Below are 18280 nucleotides of genomic sequence, written 5' to 3'. Positions count from 1 at the left end.
ACCAATATAAAATCTACTTAAAACTAAATAAAACACACTCTTACCCCTTTCCTCTCACATCTCCCTGGCATTTTCTGAGAAAAAGTCACCTTAATTAAGAGCTACAGTTTTCACAACTACTTGGCTGTGGTTTGGTGGGCTCCCCAGGACTGATCTGTTTGACATAAAGATTGCGGCAGGAAAGATAAAAAAGGAATAGGCACTCTCTCAGCCGGGTTCAGAATACTTAAAAATTCTGTTCTTATGGATACACACATACACACACCTCACAGTAAATATGCCAGCTACTACTCCTTCCATCCAGGGTATTTCTAGAAATTACTGTTTAACTTTTACTTATTTAGTTAATGGAAGATCCTTTGTCACAGCCAGCACCCTCTAAGGCACTCTGTGAAAAGAGGTTTAAGATTCAATTAGCACAAAACTTCAAAATTTACTTTTATAAAAAGCAAAACATAGATCACCAATCATTTTGGCTGATATTAAAATTAGGTAACTATAACATGCATTTCTCCAACGCTTAAAAGATCATTTCTGGAAAAACTCAAAATCCCTGGTGTAGTCTTGTTCTCAGGAGCATTCACATAACCACAGTTTGCAGAAACTAAAGTTTGGAGAAAATTATTTTGAGTTAAATACACGATTATTCATGAAAATGCAATTTTGAAGTTCAAATATTAATTTTCCAAATGTATCTGCATTCAGGAACTATGTTACTTGAAACAATGCTACCTGTTTTTTTCTGACCAACCTCAATTAATCAACACAGCTCAGTAGCAAAAATCATACATCAAGTCACAAAGTTAAAAAAAAAAAAAATCACACAAAAAAATTCAAATATTTTGACACAAACAATGCATTTGAGAAAACTATAACCTACTGAAATGAAGTCCAAGAGTGGTACGAAAGGCTAGATTTGCTACAGGCTGTATTAACTAAAAATCAGTTCCTGACCCTTATCAAACATTTTTAGCAAATTACATTATTTCCATAGATTAAATAAACCCCATTTTCATGGCAATTTCAGGAACTAGTTTAGTTCTCTCTAGAATTCAGAGAAAATTAAAAAGACCCAATACACATAGTAGGGACGTAAAGCGAAACCGCTGTTAATAACTGAACTCGGAACATGGAGCGCATTGTTACCTTGGCACGCAAAGCCTCTTTCTTCATAGCCAGCATTACACAAGCACTTCCCTATGGGCACTAGCCATTCTCCTTCCGTACTGCAATACATCTTGGGCGGCTCTTCCTCCTTGGAATGATTGACACAAGAACCCCGCACCTCCACCAGTGACTGGGAGTCCATGGGTACCGTATCTGGAAACATGGCGAGGTTCTTGACAGTGAAGGGGCACTTTTTGAAGTACACTCGCACCGACACTAAGGCAACACACGCACCTACGTCTTGAAAAGCCAAGTAAAAGCCTTTCCTGCTGACAGGCCCCACCTCGCGGACTTCTGTGTTCAGCTTGAGAATTCGGTCCCCAAGATCCATCTGGGTGAAGCTCTCATCAGCCGCAATGGTGTCGATCTTTGTAAACTGATGCTCTCTGAACTTCACGGAATGGTCATCATCAGATTCCATATAATACAGATTGAAGGTCTCTTTGCAAGTGCCTAGAACTAGAGGGATACTATTACAGTCCCTCAAGGTAAACTTGAGCTCCACATATATCTTCTGCGCTGAATTGCGGGGAATCCAGTTTGTTCGCAGCCAATTGTTTTGACTGTGATCCATAACATTGCACACTTGGTAAGTTCTGATTGGAGTATAATGTTCATCAACACCACTAATCTCTTCCCACTAGGGAAAAACAGAGAAAGAAAAAAGAAAAAAGGAAATATTTTAAGATTAATGATTATATCAATATCACATTCCGTGACAAAAGCTGTGAAAAAGCAAAAATCACTTTGCTTGGAAAAAGTCTAGTCAAACTTGCACTTATTTTTTTCCTATTAAAATATATAAACATCTTAAAAGAACACAGAATTCACTATTAAGAAGTCAGTTTTTACCTACCTATTTCAAGGCAGCATGAAAGAGATGCTACAGCTGTTTTGCATTATTAAAAACTTGTTATTTCTTAAACCATACACAGTGCTGTCCTTTAGATCCTGATCTCAACAAGTCTTTACTACAACCACACTCACCTCAAACAGAAGAGGTTCATTAGGACAACATCGCATTTTCACTGTTGGAGTCAAGTTGTATTTCAAAGATTTACCAAGATTTAAAATCTTACCAAACCGAAGCCAATGGCTCCCTCTGAAATTCCATACAGTCATAATAAAATATTACAGTTTTAAACTTATTCAAGGCATGACAATCGATTTTTGGGGGGATATATGTCTTCTAGACAAGCAGTCAAGCTTAGCCCAGTTTCCAAGGTTATAAAAAATTACCATTAACTTACCGTAAGCACCTTGGTTACTTAATTCTTCTGTGGACTATATAGGCTATGACGCTAAAACCGTTTTTAAAGAATACATAGTCACCATTTGTTTTCACATCAGTTATCAGCTGACAAACTTAATTGACCTAGGCAGGGAAGGAAGGGGTTTCCTGTTGGTGAATTACTCGGGTACCAGTCCCACCTGATTTCCGAAGTTACACTTAACAGAGAATAATATTTACCAACCACAGGAAAAAATAAATCCTACAGTGGTACTTGAAGTAAATATTTACTGTTAGTCATTTACCATACACAACTAAGCGACTTAAGATGCATCTTTCTTCACTTTCTCCCTGAATGGATGACTAGGACCATTTGGTTTGTTTTTGTGAAGTCATCATTCTTCTTCAGCTTTTATCCACATAAGAACTGCAGTTGTTCTATATTCCAAGTCTTACAATGCAAAATGACGAGCCTTACCACTAAAATGCAGAAATTAAAACTCTTATTACAATGAACAATACCTGTTACAGAATCATAAGTCAATTGAAGTCGAAAGAAACCCTTTAAGATCTTTTAGCCCAAACCCCTGCTCATGCAGGGTTAACCACAGCAGGTTGCTCAGGATCCTGTCCAGTCAGGCTTTTGAATATCTCCAAGGATGGAGACTTCACAGCCTCTCTGGGCAGCTTGTGCCTGTACCCAGAGTAAAAAGATTGGTCCTTATGTTTAAATGGAATTTCCTGTATTTCCATTTGTATTCGTTGCCTCTTGGCCTTTCACTGGGCACCAGGGAGAAGAGTCTGGCTCCATATTCTCCACACCCTGCATGCACATCAGGCATTTATACATGCTGTAAGATCCCCCTGAGCCTCACCATCCTCACTTCTCTGCTTCAAAGTTAATTACACAAACAAAGGAGGTAAGCTCCCATCACGATAACAATCACGATACTACCAGGGCATACGGTAGCACAGCAGCTGCAGAAATCCCTGCTTCGCTCTCACCCAAAACACACAAATGCTGCCCTGCACACCCAGATGCAGCACAGCTGGGGAGCAGCAGAGCTTCAAACAGAGCTGCTGCATGGTGCAAAAACTGGAGGGGCAAAGTAGACAGAATTAAGTATACTGTGAGACATCACTGCCATTTTGGGGGGAGTGACACGAAGACCTCCTCCAAGAAAAACATCTCACCTCAAAAACCAAGTCACATGAATGATATATTTAAGATCTCCATCTAACAATTAATTTTACATAAGCATCTTTTGCTGCAGGACTTTACTGCAGAGCAAACATCAGGAGAGGAAAGTACTATTCCTGCTACACCAGCAAAGAAACTGAGGTGCAGAAGTGTTGTGTGTCTTTACAGCTTCCTGGGTTTACAACACATGCACACAAACACACACATACAAAGAAAGAAAAACAAAACAAAAAAAAATGGCCCCATCAGAGTAACATCTGAGAGTTCTCAGTCCCAGCACACTGACTTAAGGAAGTTTTGATATGACTAAGAGCTGGTCTGCACAATGAAATTGTCCACGCACCACCAAAGATGTGATTTTAAACCATGTTATTAAACCAGTAGATAAAAGCAGTATAAATACTCTTCCTTTAATTGAAACAAAGTTTATTTTAGTTCACTTTACAGATCTGACTATACACAAGTTTTATCTCTTCCTGACTAGTTCAACAGAGTTAAAAACACAATCTCGGATGTGTATACAGCAGCTGAAACGCTGCAGTAAGCCATAAAATGCTACATGGCCAAAGACAGCGAGCAGTACGGGGACTTCCCGAGTCAAAGTTACTAAGCTACAGCTCATGGCCACTTGCAAGCTGGGCACCACGTGGCAGCCCATCATACAAGGATGAGCTCTTGCCTGCATAAGAGGCAGCTGGACCCTGGCTCCCAGCCTCTGCCAAGTTCTCAAAACTGAGTAGAGGACTCTCCTCTGATGGATGTCCTGGTACAAAAACAGCCCTTGAGCCAATAATCTAATCCTGTTGCAAAAAGCCATTCGGATGACATAATTGTCTCCCATGAAGCTGGATGTACCTATTTAACTACAGGTCTTACCTGGACAAACAAAAATTCAGTTATGATAACTGAATAAAACTATATAAAATTACACAATGAAACATAATTTTATGGACATTTAAAGCAGCTCACATTGATTCACAAGTGATCTACTTATTATCTTTTCCATATACTTTCTAATCAGTTCAACATATTTCACATGTCCAGTGGGAGATAGAAATAAAACCAAGAACTTGCAGAATTTAAAACATCTCCACAGCAGATGTTATTTTTCTGAATAAGTCTCATTGCAATTTTTCTTTTCAGAAGTTTCTTATCCAACATGCTTGCACAGACAGTTGAATGTAGATGTATGAATTGCACGATAAAGGTAGCAATGCTACTATGTTCTTCACATAGAAGTTGCAACGTGCAATTATCACTTCGCTAATTTGCAATGAAGACCAAATTGCTTGGAAACAATTGTAGTCCACGTTAGTCCACTCAAACAACAAAATTTCAAATCTATCATTCAATGCTGAAGCACCGTTGAACAGAAGCACAAGTCTCACACTGGGTGCTAAATGGATCAAAATATTTTAACTGCTATAAAATTATGAAGATCGCAGCTGTTGCTTTAGAAAGAGTGAAGGAGAAATAAGTCACTGAATCTACAGGAAGGGCACCCAAATCAGAACACGTACCAGACTCAAGTAGACTTGTGACTTCAACAATTATTATGATCAAACTAAAAAACAAGCAGTACATTTGCATTGCTTAGCCATTGCAACTCTTCCCAGTAAGCTATCGTTTTGCCATCCTCAAGAGACCTTAATTCTAAACAGATCATCAAGAACATCAAGACAATTTCCTTTCCATGATCCATGATTTTTTTCCATGAAGTGAGGTTTCTCAAACACCTATATTTGTAGCTGGTTTACTCTTCATTTCTGTACCTGTAATTCATGTGTTCAACTTGCTCTGTAAAGTGACAATAGCTACAAAATAACTTTCTTTAAATAAAAGGAGAGAGAGACAGATTCTTATATCAGGCATAGAATTAAGATGAGAAAAACATGGAACAAAATGCATGTTAGTTAATAAAATATTGAATGCTTTCGTACTTAATCACTATTGCCAATTGTTCCTCTGTTTATTTCAGGAGCTCAAATGAAGGCAACCCATGTTTCACTGCAAATCCTTATACATTACATTCACAGGGGATCCTACAACATAGACCTTTTGAGGCACCATTTATAAGGACTTCTTAGCCCAAATCTGTTCTGAACACACATCATCAAAAAGTTCCATGTTGTTTTACTGCTTCAAAATGCTAAACTCATGGCAACTTCAGACCAAGAGGAGACTATGTATATCCTCTTTAACACAAAGTCATGCTGTTTTTAGCATTTCATGCTCTTTTCTCAAGAAAGTATCTTTTCTCAAGTACAGAATCACTTCTCCCTTACGCTGCACTTGAGCTCTGCTGCCTTTAGAACAAAGTATCAGAGTACCCAAACAAGACATGCCTCTCACAGCATTTCTTTTCAGCACTGAAAATCTATTCTCGTTACACAGAGGATAAAAATCAATAAGCAAGCAAACTTTTAGCAGTTGAGACTGTATACTTCAGGTTTATAGAGAGGTATTGTCATGAAAACACGCTGGCTATCCAGAGGCTAAGCGGTAATAGGAAGCAAACCTCCTGTGCCACAGAGTCCATTCAGAATTACCGCACTCAGGGCACTTTTGCTTTGTACCAGCATCATTTTGACCTATAATCCCAAACAGCCAGCTGCAAGAAGGCCAATGGCATCCTGGGCTGTATTAGAAGGGGTGTGGTTAGTAGGTCGAGGGAGGTTCTCCTCCCCATCTACTCTGCCCTGGTGAGGCCGCATCTGCAATATTGTGTCCAGTTCTGGGCCCCTCAGTTCAAGGACAAGGAACTGCTTGAGAGAGTCCAGCGCAGGGCCACAAAGATGATTAAGGGAGTGGAGCATCTCCCTTATGAGGAAGGGCTGAGGGAGCTGGGTCATTTTAGCTTGGAGGAGACTGAGGGGGGACCTCATTAATGTTTATAAATATGTAAAGAGTGACTGTCATGAGGATGGAGCCAGGCTCTTCTCAGTGGCATCCAATGATAGGACAAGGGGAAATGGATATAAGCTGGAAGGTTGTGCTTAAACATGAGGAAGAACTTCTTCCCAGTAAGGGTAACAGAACACTGGAACAGGCTGCCCAGAGAGGTTGTGGAGTCTCCTTCTCTGGAGATGTTCAAAACCCGTGGACACACTCTTGTGTGATCTGATCTAGGTGGTCCTGCTCCATCAGGGGGATTGGACTAGATGATCCTTTGAGGTCCCTTCCAATCCCTAACATTCTGTGATTCTGTGAATAACAGAACAACAAGGTAGGAGTTAAAAAGTAAAGGAAAAGACACATAAACAGGAATAAGTATGGGATAATGTTTATTTTCAAATCTTAGAGGAAAGCAGAGTGTAAAAAAAACTAAGATACTCCTTATAATAGAAGACATAGGTATTCCTTACAAAAGTTACAGAAAAGGCACTCTTACTGCAGAGAACAAGAGAGATGCATAGAGATGAGAAAAAGAGTTAGAAACACAAACTAACTAAGGTATTTTAAACACATGAGGAAAATTCTGATCTGCCAGGAGGTGGGGCAGTCAATCAGTTAAAAGAAGAGTCCAGAATTACTATGTTGTAATTAAAAATGAGTCTTTGTATCTTAGGGTACAGAAACAAAGAACAGCATTCTGAGTATTCAGGAAGCTGGATAGCTAGGGCTTGAACAGGTCAAAAGGCAGGTAGCTATAATAAATAATAGGAGCCTGAAAAGTCATGAAGAGGAATTCAGCCAAAATGGAAATAAGACAATGAACGGCAAAGAAAATAATGCAACAGAGATGCGAGATGCACTGAAAGAAAAGTTCAGATGTAAGGCACATATTTACTCTATACAGGGCAACCAGATGGTAGAAAGGGACACGCTGCTCTTCACCTTACACATTGAGTCCAGTCTGCTGCAGTCTTAGCTTCCCTTCCTCCCACTTTCAGCTTCCCAGAACTATTCCCATCCCACGGAAAAAACAGCATGGGGTGGGGGGCTAATTTCTATTAAATCAGCTCTCCTAAACAGTACATCATGCAACCACTATTATTTCTTCAGGAACAAGAATGTAATGCAAGGGGCAAGAAAGCATCCAGCAAGAAAGTATGACCACCCAAATTTAGTTACCATGGAAACCCACCTGGAACTAAAAAAAAAAATAGACCTACTTCTGAGGATACTACATTTTCCCATACGAAATTCCATCTTGTTGAGGCTTTGCTAAGAGAAAATAAGAACAATTTAGTTTTTGTCCTCCAGATAGACGGAAAAGATAAACCCGAAGGTCTGAGAGGAATGAGTGGAAAGATGAAGGAGAAGCTGTCACAAGGAGACAGACAGACAGACTACACAGCAGTGACAGCAGAGAAATATTGCAGAAAATTTGGGCACAGGCCATGTAAATCAGACACTGGTGGGACTCAAACGTAATTCTCACCTCAGTTACATGCAATTACTTGGGCAACTCTGGTCCGTGGGGCATTACACTTCAAAGGTGTCCCAGTTGGCATTTCTTTCTTTCAGTACCGTGCAGCTACAGAACTAAAGGATATTGATCAGTCCTGGCCATGGTTAGACTGGAAATTAATAGCCACGTTCTAAATACTGGAAGAATGAAGTGCCAGGACTATCTTCCAAGCAGTCTAATAGGGATGATAAACCCAAATATTTTTTTTTTTACAAAAAAAAGATTTATAAAATTGTGTCAGGGATTTTATGACAGCATGATGGGGGAGCCAGAAATCTGAGGCTGTGGTATGAGTGGTCCAGCTGGGTACTGGATTTGTTCCTATTGTCAAGAGAGATGAAGCAGAGGTGTAACCACCGTTTCTCAATTCACATTATTCCACAGTACTTAGATCACATTACTCTAATGTCTTCAGGCATCTTCAACACTTTTGAAATATGTCCAGAAGAAGTGCCATAGCACCACTCCCTCCTCAGCATGTAATGTGGCTTTTGGAAAGTGTTCCTTTTGTTTGCTTTTCATTTTTAAAATCTTTAGATACTGCTAATGGCAGGAAACAAGAGAGTGTTTTCAGTGGTATAGAAAAATCTCTGAGATCCCCAGGGAGAGGCTCTATCTCATATTCCCCGGTCATACTGACTGACAAACTTGGGACGGAACAGATCTAGGAGAGTGTGCTGGACTTCTGGCTTTGTTTCTTTTTCAAAAGGGAATGTACAGAAATAAATGTAGGCCACTTCCTAGGAAGCCATAGCAGTCTCACTAAAAAGTTCCCCCTCAGTGTGGGAATCCAGGACATGAGTGATCTCATCAATTCTTTCATCATTCCTGTGGTGTACTTCAGTTTTTGTGCCTTTTTATCCTTTATATCAAAAATTTTTTATAAGTTAAGTTTAGGTTAAGAAATTGAAGGCCATTTTGTGATTTAAAACACATATGCAACTGCAGGATTCCAATAAACCACATTTTATATTTCACTGTCCCATTGCTATAAAACTCCTAATCTATAAAACTACTACTAAAACCGGAGTTTGATAATTTTTCAAGGACCCTGTGGAACCCAGAGAGCTAATTGTCAATGGAGTCTCAGGGAATCTCAGGTAACAGTCTAACAATATTTATTTACAGTTTTATTTTCCTTTAAGAAATTTGGTATGATGATGTATTTGGTATGATTTGGTACAAGCATCATTTCAGGTAATGTCCAACTGTTCTTTAACATAAATTAATAATTCTAATAGTGGCTAGATGGACAATACAATAGGCACCATAACCACTGTGCATGACAGAACACAGACTGGGAATACAGTGCTGAGAAATCGGAAGAAAAATATTAACTGAGTGAAATGACTTCGAAACCTCAGAAAAACATCTTCATGTGCTAGGATGTCCCACTCCTGCTGGGCAGAGCAGTCAAATAATTGCTTATTTCTAAACTAATTTAAAAAAGTTATTACTTTTTTTCGGTCAGTGTAATTGCTTTTCACTATCTGTGAGGTGTTCACATAAGCCTCTACAGAACCACCATTCAAATTCCACCTGAAAAACACTTTTTGTTCTACTACTGAAAACTGATCCTGCTCCCATCTATGGGCTCTTAGTATTCAGTACAGTTTTTCAGCCAGAGGGGGAAAAAAAAAATAAAAAATCACCTTTATTATGCCTTGCTGAGCAATGACAGAAAGGTATGCATTCCCATGTACGCACATTTTCTGCCTTCTGCTATTTATTCAAGCAATTCCCTTCCCAAACAAAAAGGTCATTATGATAGGAATCTCACATTTCAGATAGTCAGTGCATGCAACTTTTCAACATTTCGCAGACAGAATACCAACTGGCTAATAATATTTTTTTTTCCCCTCCATTGGTTGCTAGGCAATTACAATAAAAAGAGGCAAACAAACAAGCCAGGCCATGAGCAACAGAATTCATGAAGCCTAGCTTCCTATAACCCTGTGTCTCACACCTGGTCACCAACGTGGACTCTGATGTCTAATGAAAGGTGAGCTCTAAAGCTGTCTCTGCCTCTCTCCCTCCTCGTCTCCTCCTGTTGCTTATTTTCATAAATCTTGTAGGGATTTAAGCCTCTGGAGACCTCTGCTCCTCTGCGAAACTGTTAAAATTCACCTCTGAGTTCAAAAACTACTAAGTGGGATCTTCCTTTCCCTTGTATATGCACACACTTAAGTGCACACGTCTGTATAGTTTTCATTTTCTCCAGAGATTATGCTAAAAAGAAGGCAATGGCTTCACATACAGGCCAAGCATAGTATTTAAAACTGCTAAGATCAGTGCAGACACTATGCATTGCTATTTAGGTTTAAATAGGAAAAAAAAACCACTAAAATCTCTGTTTGCAAACAGAAAAGCAAAATGGTCGAAATATTCTATTATGAGCTTAAAGTTAGGCATATGAAGGTTTCATGCAGCACTTTGAAAATGCTTAAATATTCCAAAACTGCATAATACACGTTCAATGCCTATCAATACTGAGATCATTGATCATCGGGCATTTGAGATATTACTCTATATTATACTAATACCCTTTAGAATTAGTGAGCAATTTTATATGAGATTAATAATTTTTTAAACAAAAGGAAAAAAATTACAGCTGGCAGTTCAGCAGAAGTCCTGAGTCCAAGCATAAAGTAGACATTCCTTGTGAAAAGTTCATTCCATTGGAAATAAGAGATTGACATAAAACAGTGATATTTGACTTTTTTTCCACCCACATTTTTTCCAGAATTATATTTCTTTGTGCCAGAAATGCATAAAAATTAACTTAATTTTCTTATTTTGGAAAATGGCAGTGCTACCAACAAACATTCTAATGAAAGAAATTCAGCTCCAAAGACATCTTGTCAAGCTGATATTACACGAAATTGTTTTGTGTATTTGTTGCTGTAATAGTCAAGCATCCTTCAGGGTTACAAAATGCTCTCTACTGTTTATCTCAAGTGTGGGAAATTAATCTTCACTGATATAAAACTTTCATTTACTTTTTGGTGTACATCTGACACTTGCCTAAGAATCCTTGATCTCGCTCTCAAGGGACATTTGCCATTAACTTTAACAAAAGCATGAGCATAGCCTAAGTTGAAACGTTGAAATAAAATCCCATCTCCTAAGAAAGCTGCCTTGTGATAAGCAAGACTTTCAGAAAGGACTAAAAACTGAAGAAACAACACTCAGCAGAAGGAAACCACAACAAAAGAGACAATCACCATCACAGACATTTGTATCTTTATAAAAGAAGCCAAAAGATCTACAAGCCATTTTCTGACAAGTTTGTGCTTGTCACTTGAACTGACAATATAATTCATGTTAACTAGGAAACATCTGACATTCTTTCTACCATAGCAACATAACAGGCCAAGATTGAAAGCCTCAGGCATGAGAATATTCACCACTTATCTAAATAAAATTTGTTTTGTTTTTTTTTTTAAAAAAAGAACTTTGCATAAGAGAATTTTACCTAAAAATCTTTCAGTACGATAATAAGGATTTATATCACAAACATATATATACACATAGATTTCAGTCTAACATTTTCTTTTTCTATTACACACTGTCCAATATTTAAAACATTTCCATCACGCTGCAGCACACATTTGAGAACCAGGTTGCAGGATTTAAGACAAGATTAATAACTTTGATGTCTCCTTTGTTGTAGTACTTAGATCTTGCGTTGACTTTCTTACTGTAACGTTAAATTCGTACAAATTCAGATCAGTAAGAGAATCAAACTTTCACATATGTTGAACATGATTCTAATGTATCTGACTCAACTTCATAGCCAATACACAGAGAAAAAGAATTCTTTCAGTTACTTGGAAATAAAAACGTATTCAAGGAGAGATTTCTATAAACAACAGCCAAAATTTTGAGGAGGAGTGAGAGAATGAAACAGTTCACAAAAATTAGCACAAGTTTTAGGACAGCTTGAGACTAGGAACAAAATAATTTAAATCTAAATGAAAAGTAGAACCTTCCTACATACCATAGAAAAGTTTAACAAAATAGTAACAGGATGCAAGAGCTCTGAAAGCTTGCTATGAACAAAAATCCTGTAATGACTGTATCATAGAAGAATGCATTCCAGACCCGCTCATCAATATGAAAACACTTTAGTCATAACATTGCCAAAGACGCTGATGCAAGGCCCATAAATACCAGTCAGCTGAGATCAGAGGACAGAAAACGATCCGATTTAGGAGTTTAAGAAATTCAGGAAGCACCATGGAAATTTTCTTCTACATTTGGCTTTCATTTGTCAATGAAATTACGTGCTAGTACTGGGTGTTCCCCTAGTTTTTATTTTTAGTTTTTTATAAGTTGCAAATGAAAGAAGAGGAAGTTACACTGCAAGAGCGTTTTCCAATTAAGTTACACACACAGTGAAATTATCATTACCATCGCATAAACCCTTCTAAGACAGAGACTTTGGTCCTAATTCTTTGGCCACTTTCTCCTAATGCTGTTTTACTAGTCTATGCTTTTACAACAACCAGTCATAACTATTAAATGAAAAATCTCTATTGTGACAGAAAATAAGCATATTAGAGAGAATGTAAGGTTAAAAGGAGGATATATTGGTATAAAATTACAAACAATATTCAGGCTAAGATCCACCTCGTACTACCACTGTGTTCTTCTCCCTCTCTGTTCAGTTATTTTTACATTTGTGGGAGCAGACAAAACACACCTGATGCTGTATCATTGTATTCAGGAGTCTTTGCTCACAGCCTCAGCCTAAAAGTTGGGTTTTCTTCACAACTAAGCAAAACAGTTTCAGAATTACAACCAAGACAAAAATCTTAATTTTTTTTCTCTGGTAAGAGTTCACGTAAATGAGAAACTCACTAAGAGTACCCAGATATTAAATTTGGCCAATAAAAACTGAGATACACCATTTTGCTATATAATACATAGCTCCAAATTTACCCCAAATTATCCGAAACAACTAGATCTAATGGAAAATTCTAGAAAAATAATTCTCTCTCACTTTTTTTTTTTTTTTTTTTTTTTTTTAAGAAAAGCAAGCCAACCCTTATCCTCCCCACAAGAACATGTGATTCCTGGCACATGACAAGGGACCGGAGAGAAACTGTGTCCCATGATGTGACCAGAGAATCATAGTCTGGTCAGAAAAATAAGACCAGACATGGAAGAAGGAGGAAAGGACAAGAACCTCCTCCCTCTACCTAGTACAGCTGCTACCTACATCACAATATATATTGACACAGTGATCTGAATATCTTTCAAAGTAAATAAATCCCATTTCACCAAGGCATAACAAATACATACATAATTTAACATAAATCTTGACCCTCTTCCTCTTAAAACAAAAACACCAAAAGTGCTGGATCCAGTAATGCCTCTTAGTTTTTCAAGAACCTTGATCTGGGAGGTAAAAGAACATAAATATTATAATAAATAGGGTTAAAAAAATAAGTGCAACTGTGTTATAGGTACTAAGCACACTCAATATTTGAGAATGCAAGAGTACACACCTTTTCATGGGAATACTAGACTAATAATTAAATCAAACTGCAGGCAGATATGTAAAGCCATCTTTTTTTCCCCATCTCTAATTGCTAGACAGCTGAGTACCTCATCATCAAACTTGTAAGGACAGCTGATTCTCACCCTTCTGCAAGCAAAAATCCTCTAAATCACAGTGAGGTAAAAAGGTCACTACAATGAGGAAAACATCTGACTTTCTAACAGACATCTGAATCCAGCATTCAAATGCCCATTCAGAGCTTGGACGAGCAAAGCATTTCAGCTTACTTTTTCTCTAGGCTGCATGTCTCCTTGAGAAACAGGTTTCAGGCTTATTTATCTCACAGGTTAAGCAGATTTTCTGGGAAGTTTTCAACACGACAGTCCTCATGGTTGAAATCCGTACTGAACTACTGCTCACACAAAAGCACCTTTCATCTATAAGCACTGTACAAACCAGGTAAGACTCAGCCTTTAACTGTAGCTGTTTCAGAGATGGAAATAAGCAGCTGTTTAGTGCAATGGGTACTTCAGCAAGCAGAATTTTATCCAAGATGAAACTCACCCAAGGTTGTGAACATGGCAGTCTGGTAAAAAACTGTGTCTTCAGTAATACAATTAGAGATGATTTCACACTTCACGTTAGACATACCACTTTCAGCTATATAGCTTGAAACAATAAGCTCCTGTTAATATTCAATAATAATATGAATAAAAAGCATCGGGCCCTCCAGTACTATGCTCTGATTCACCCAAAGGACTACCTCTGGATGTAGCCAGAGAAGTACTGATGGCAAACCTTTACAAAAAAATGATCATGGAATAATCCTCCAAGAACGGAAAGAAGTCAGATCTTCTCCAAACTATTTGCTAGTTAGGTAAATCTGAAGATACCTCTTGTCCACATTTATGCCTCAATTTTCCAATATGTAGAATAGGAACAGATTAATAGTGGAGAGATATATTTGTTGCTATTTTGGTTATTACTTGGACTCTAACAAAGAGTTGATCATGCCTTCATAAAAAAAAGAAACCATTAGCAAATAGTTTCAGAAGCAGCAGCAAGCGGGAATTTTTACGCATGAAACCATTACTTACATAGGAAAATATCACTGCAGTAGAGACAGTGAAAAGCATTTGTGCCACAGGAACACTTAAAAATTCACATTTGAAAAGCCTCTGCAGTTTGTTACTTTCTGTTTGCCAGCAAAACACAAACACAAAAGTATTTACATCAAAATGCACAAAACAGGTGCATAATATAGCATTTCCATCGTACAGTCGGCCTTTCGAAACAATGTATTTCTACACAATGGCATTTCCTACAGAAATCCCAAACCACTCCATGTTCTCCTACTGTCATTAACACAACACTGAATGTACAGTGAAATTCAGTAGTGTTGTGCCGAATGTAACTGTAAAAAGCACCAGCTGGCTGCATTAGAAATGGCATTCTTCCAGGTCTCAAATGTCTTATTTATATACAGTGGAATCCTGCCAGCTGTTTAATATTTAGGGCTAATAAATATAATTGGCAGTACTACTGCACAAGGACAAGTAACACAAATACATACTTCCCAACAGAAAATCTGATCTGTTCTTAGATGATTAAACTGAAGATGGATGCAGAGTTCTGTGTAAATTTTACATAGCTTTTTTCTTTAATCCAAACGATATTTGCTTCTTTTCCAAGCGCAAAACTGAATAGGAAAAAATAGTGGGCATTGTTATGCCAGCTGCTCCGAGACCAACATAGCATTCAACCAGTGTTTTCCGTGGACCATGAAAACAGATAAATTGGCAAGGACAGCATGCTGAGGTAGAAAGACAGGACACAGCACAAGTTTCTGAGGTGGGGGGCAGTTCATCATTCTTTTCATAGAAAGTGCTGGATCACTCCAGAAAACAGTCAGACAGTACCAGCCGGTCCAGAAGTGGTACTTATTCCCATGAGCAATTCTTCCATGCGTGTGCAGGATAACTTTACCTCTCACAAGCAGATTAATTCCATGTTAAGTGGAAGGTGAGTACAATGCACCTGAGAATGCAAATACAACAGAGCTGCCCTATGAATATGCTCTAAGATTTGCATCCCTATTTCCAGCTTTCTGGCATACCTGATGTTGGCAAGGCCACTATGTTGTTCCCAAAGTAACAGTGCAGCAGATTACTGCTCAATGTAGTAGTCTTCCCTCCAACTCAAAGAGGGCCAGTAAATCCAAAGAATTGGGTTCCTTTTTGCAAGCAGCTTCACAGATTCTGATGAAAGTTTCAGGATCTGTGGCTTCCAACATAATAACTGCCTTTAAGATCACACCACTGGATGTATGTAATCCTGCACAGCAGACAATGAAAGGCAAGTACTGTGACTCTCTTCCGTGAGTCCTGGATTCCCTCGAAATCATCTTCAGTTCCCTGGCACCTAGATGGAGAACTAATCTAGAAATGGGAAAGTTTAACTTCTGTGAGTGAAGCGTAGTTAATGCTTCATAATTTCATATGAGAGAACCATTTAATTTGAAAACTCAAACAACTTCCATGACAGGTAGAGCTCGCAGTCAATTCCATAAAAGGCTGCTCAGTGAAATTACCATCGTTTAGAGGTATTTGGGTTGTTTTGGTTTTACTTAGTTCATATGGCAATGCTCTTTTTATATATTCCTCAGGTAAGCAGCATTCCACACTCACACATCTTCATGCTCCCATCTTCAGCATCATTTCTTAATAACAACTTGAGGAGTTGTTCCTTTCATTCATCATTTCACACTTTCATAGAAAACTGCATCCTTCAGTATAGTTATTTAAACTACAAAGCACGCTACCACGACTACCAGCAGAAAAAGGTGAACCAGGCACACATTGTCATCAATCGTCACTTCTTCAGCCTCAGCTTCAACTCAGCTGATGTAAGCAGCTATGACAACCCATTGCCTAGATGCTCCCTTTCATACAAATCTTCAACCAGTGTCCCGACTTACCCCTCTTACACACCTGCCACATTTTAGCTGTAGCAATGACCACAGCCTACATTTAGCTGTACACTAAGAGCTTCCTCTTTCAATCTCTTTATTCAGGCACTGAGGAGGGCTCGTATTCTGAACCAGCATCCCTTACCCACACAGAATGGCTTTCGGTCTGGTACACAGTCTCATGTAAGGACTAACATGGTCTCCTCCTCCCTACACCAGCTCAGAATCAACTAATTGAACCTGTGATAAAAGGTTAATAAAAGTCAATCAGCAGCTCTGCTGTTAACTTAATATTATGATCTTCCTGTAAGTCATCAATAAAACCAAACATTTTTCCTCATAGGATTGCCTTTTTATTCCTGTAGAAGGCAACACACACACTCTTTTCTTAGAGGAAACAACATCAGAAATCCCGTCTCTGCCATAATTTCTTCTCTTTAATGGGAATAATTCAGAACTAGTTATGAGCTGAATCTGAAAAGTATAGCATTGTTTCCTCCAATCCTTTGCTTGGAAAGTATTGCAAAAACAATAAATAAAAATAGTACAGCTCTTACTTTTTAAGTCTAACTATAACACAGGGTCTTGAAAATTAAGCACATGTTGAAATCAGAGAAGAGTCATTATGCTTAAAAGGCTAAGTTAAAAATACCTCTAAAGAGGTTGTTATTTTTTTGTCAACTGCTGGGTCAAAAAAGTAATGATAATTATTATATTTTTACTGTAATTCTATGTAAATTAATTTTCTTACCATGCAATTAGGAAAAGTTAGTTCTATTCACATATTTCCATAGTTATTTTAATTGAAAAATATGTTTAATACAGGGACTCATAGCTTGACATTTCATATTTTCTAAAGACAAATTCACTTCAGTTCAACGAGAAGAAAGTAATTGGACTGGGAATTCTGGAGATAGTCCAGTATCTTCTCAACATCTGGCTAAGTTGCTCTTAATTTCTCAAAGCTCTGAAACATTATTAAACAATTACTTTTCATATGTCAAGCTAGGGATGAAAGAGCAACTCATGCTTAATTTAACATGAGATAAATAAACAGAAGTAACTCAACCAGGACTTTAACCAAAGACTCTTGACGAGCAATGGCATTAGTTAGCATTCACAATTCTATGCCGTAGCAGTAAGTTGGAGATGCACTATTTTCTAAGAACTCTGTTCATTATTGGACAAACTGTGCACATTGGGAACTGCAAAAAAGTAAGCATGTCACAGAAATACGTAGTTTTGCATATAGGAAAAATAAAAGTTAGCCATAGTCCCATAGCCATTGGGCAGCTTGCAGGTTCAATCACTTTCAGTCTTGGGTGAATAGAAGCTCATTAGACAAAATAGCTAGCAAACACACACATGAAAAAAAAAAATCTCTTGTTCACACCACACTACCTGCATGTTGCATAGCACTTTTGCTGTAGACCTGGACCATTGCAAGCCCACAGAGGAGTCAAATGTCTCCTAGGAACAGTATACTTGCAATATTAAAAGTATGGTCATATTTTAGAGAAGCCTCATAAAGAAACTCAAATCCAAATCCCATTGTATAGGTATATTTGTGTACTTGCTATGTGGGAGGTTGGCAGACATTAGCAGGAACACAAACTCCTGACCTATAATCCTACAAACAAAATTCCTTCATAAGACCTTGTATGCAAATATAAGGCTTATATTTCATTTTCTAGCTTACTATGGCACAGTGGAGCACAAAGTGTTTTAAAAGATATGCTACACTAATTATTGTCATTACTATCAATACCTTACTGCAGAGATTAAATATGATT

The 18280-nt window shown here is 38.0% G+C and overlaps 1 protein-coding gene across 1 annotated transcript in view; it reads right to left on the bottom strand.

The window, feature by feature from the left end:
- EPHA3 (EPH receptor A3) overlaps positions 1-18280 on the bottom strand; it is a 218011-nt gene that overhangs the window by 152283 nt on the left and 47448 nt on the right. The window contains exon 2 of the mRNA XM_086628600.1: positions 1147-1807. Coding sequence (XP_086484726.1) covers positions 1147-1741 — 595 coding nt within the window. The 5' untranslated portion in view covers positions 1742-1807. The remainder of the gene's footprint in view (positions 1-1146; positions 1808-18280) is intronic.

The sequence above is a fragment of the Tauraco erythrolophus genome, chromosome 1 (genome assembly GCF_009769465.1).
Source record: "Tauraco erythrolophus isolate bTauEry1 chromosome 1, bTauEry1.pri, whole genome shotgun sequence".
NCBI lineage: Eukaryota > Metazoa > Chordata > Aves > Musophagiformes > Musophagidae > Tauraco > Tauraco erythrolophus.
Note: the sequence above shows the minus strand (reverse complement) of the source record. Positions and strands in the feature narration are given on the sequence as shown.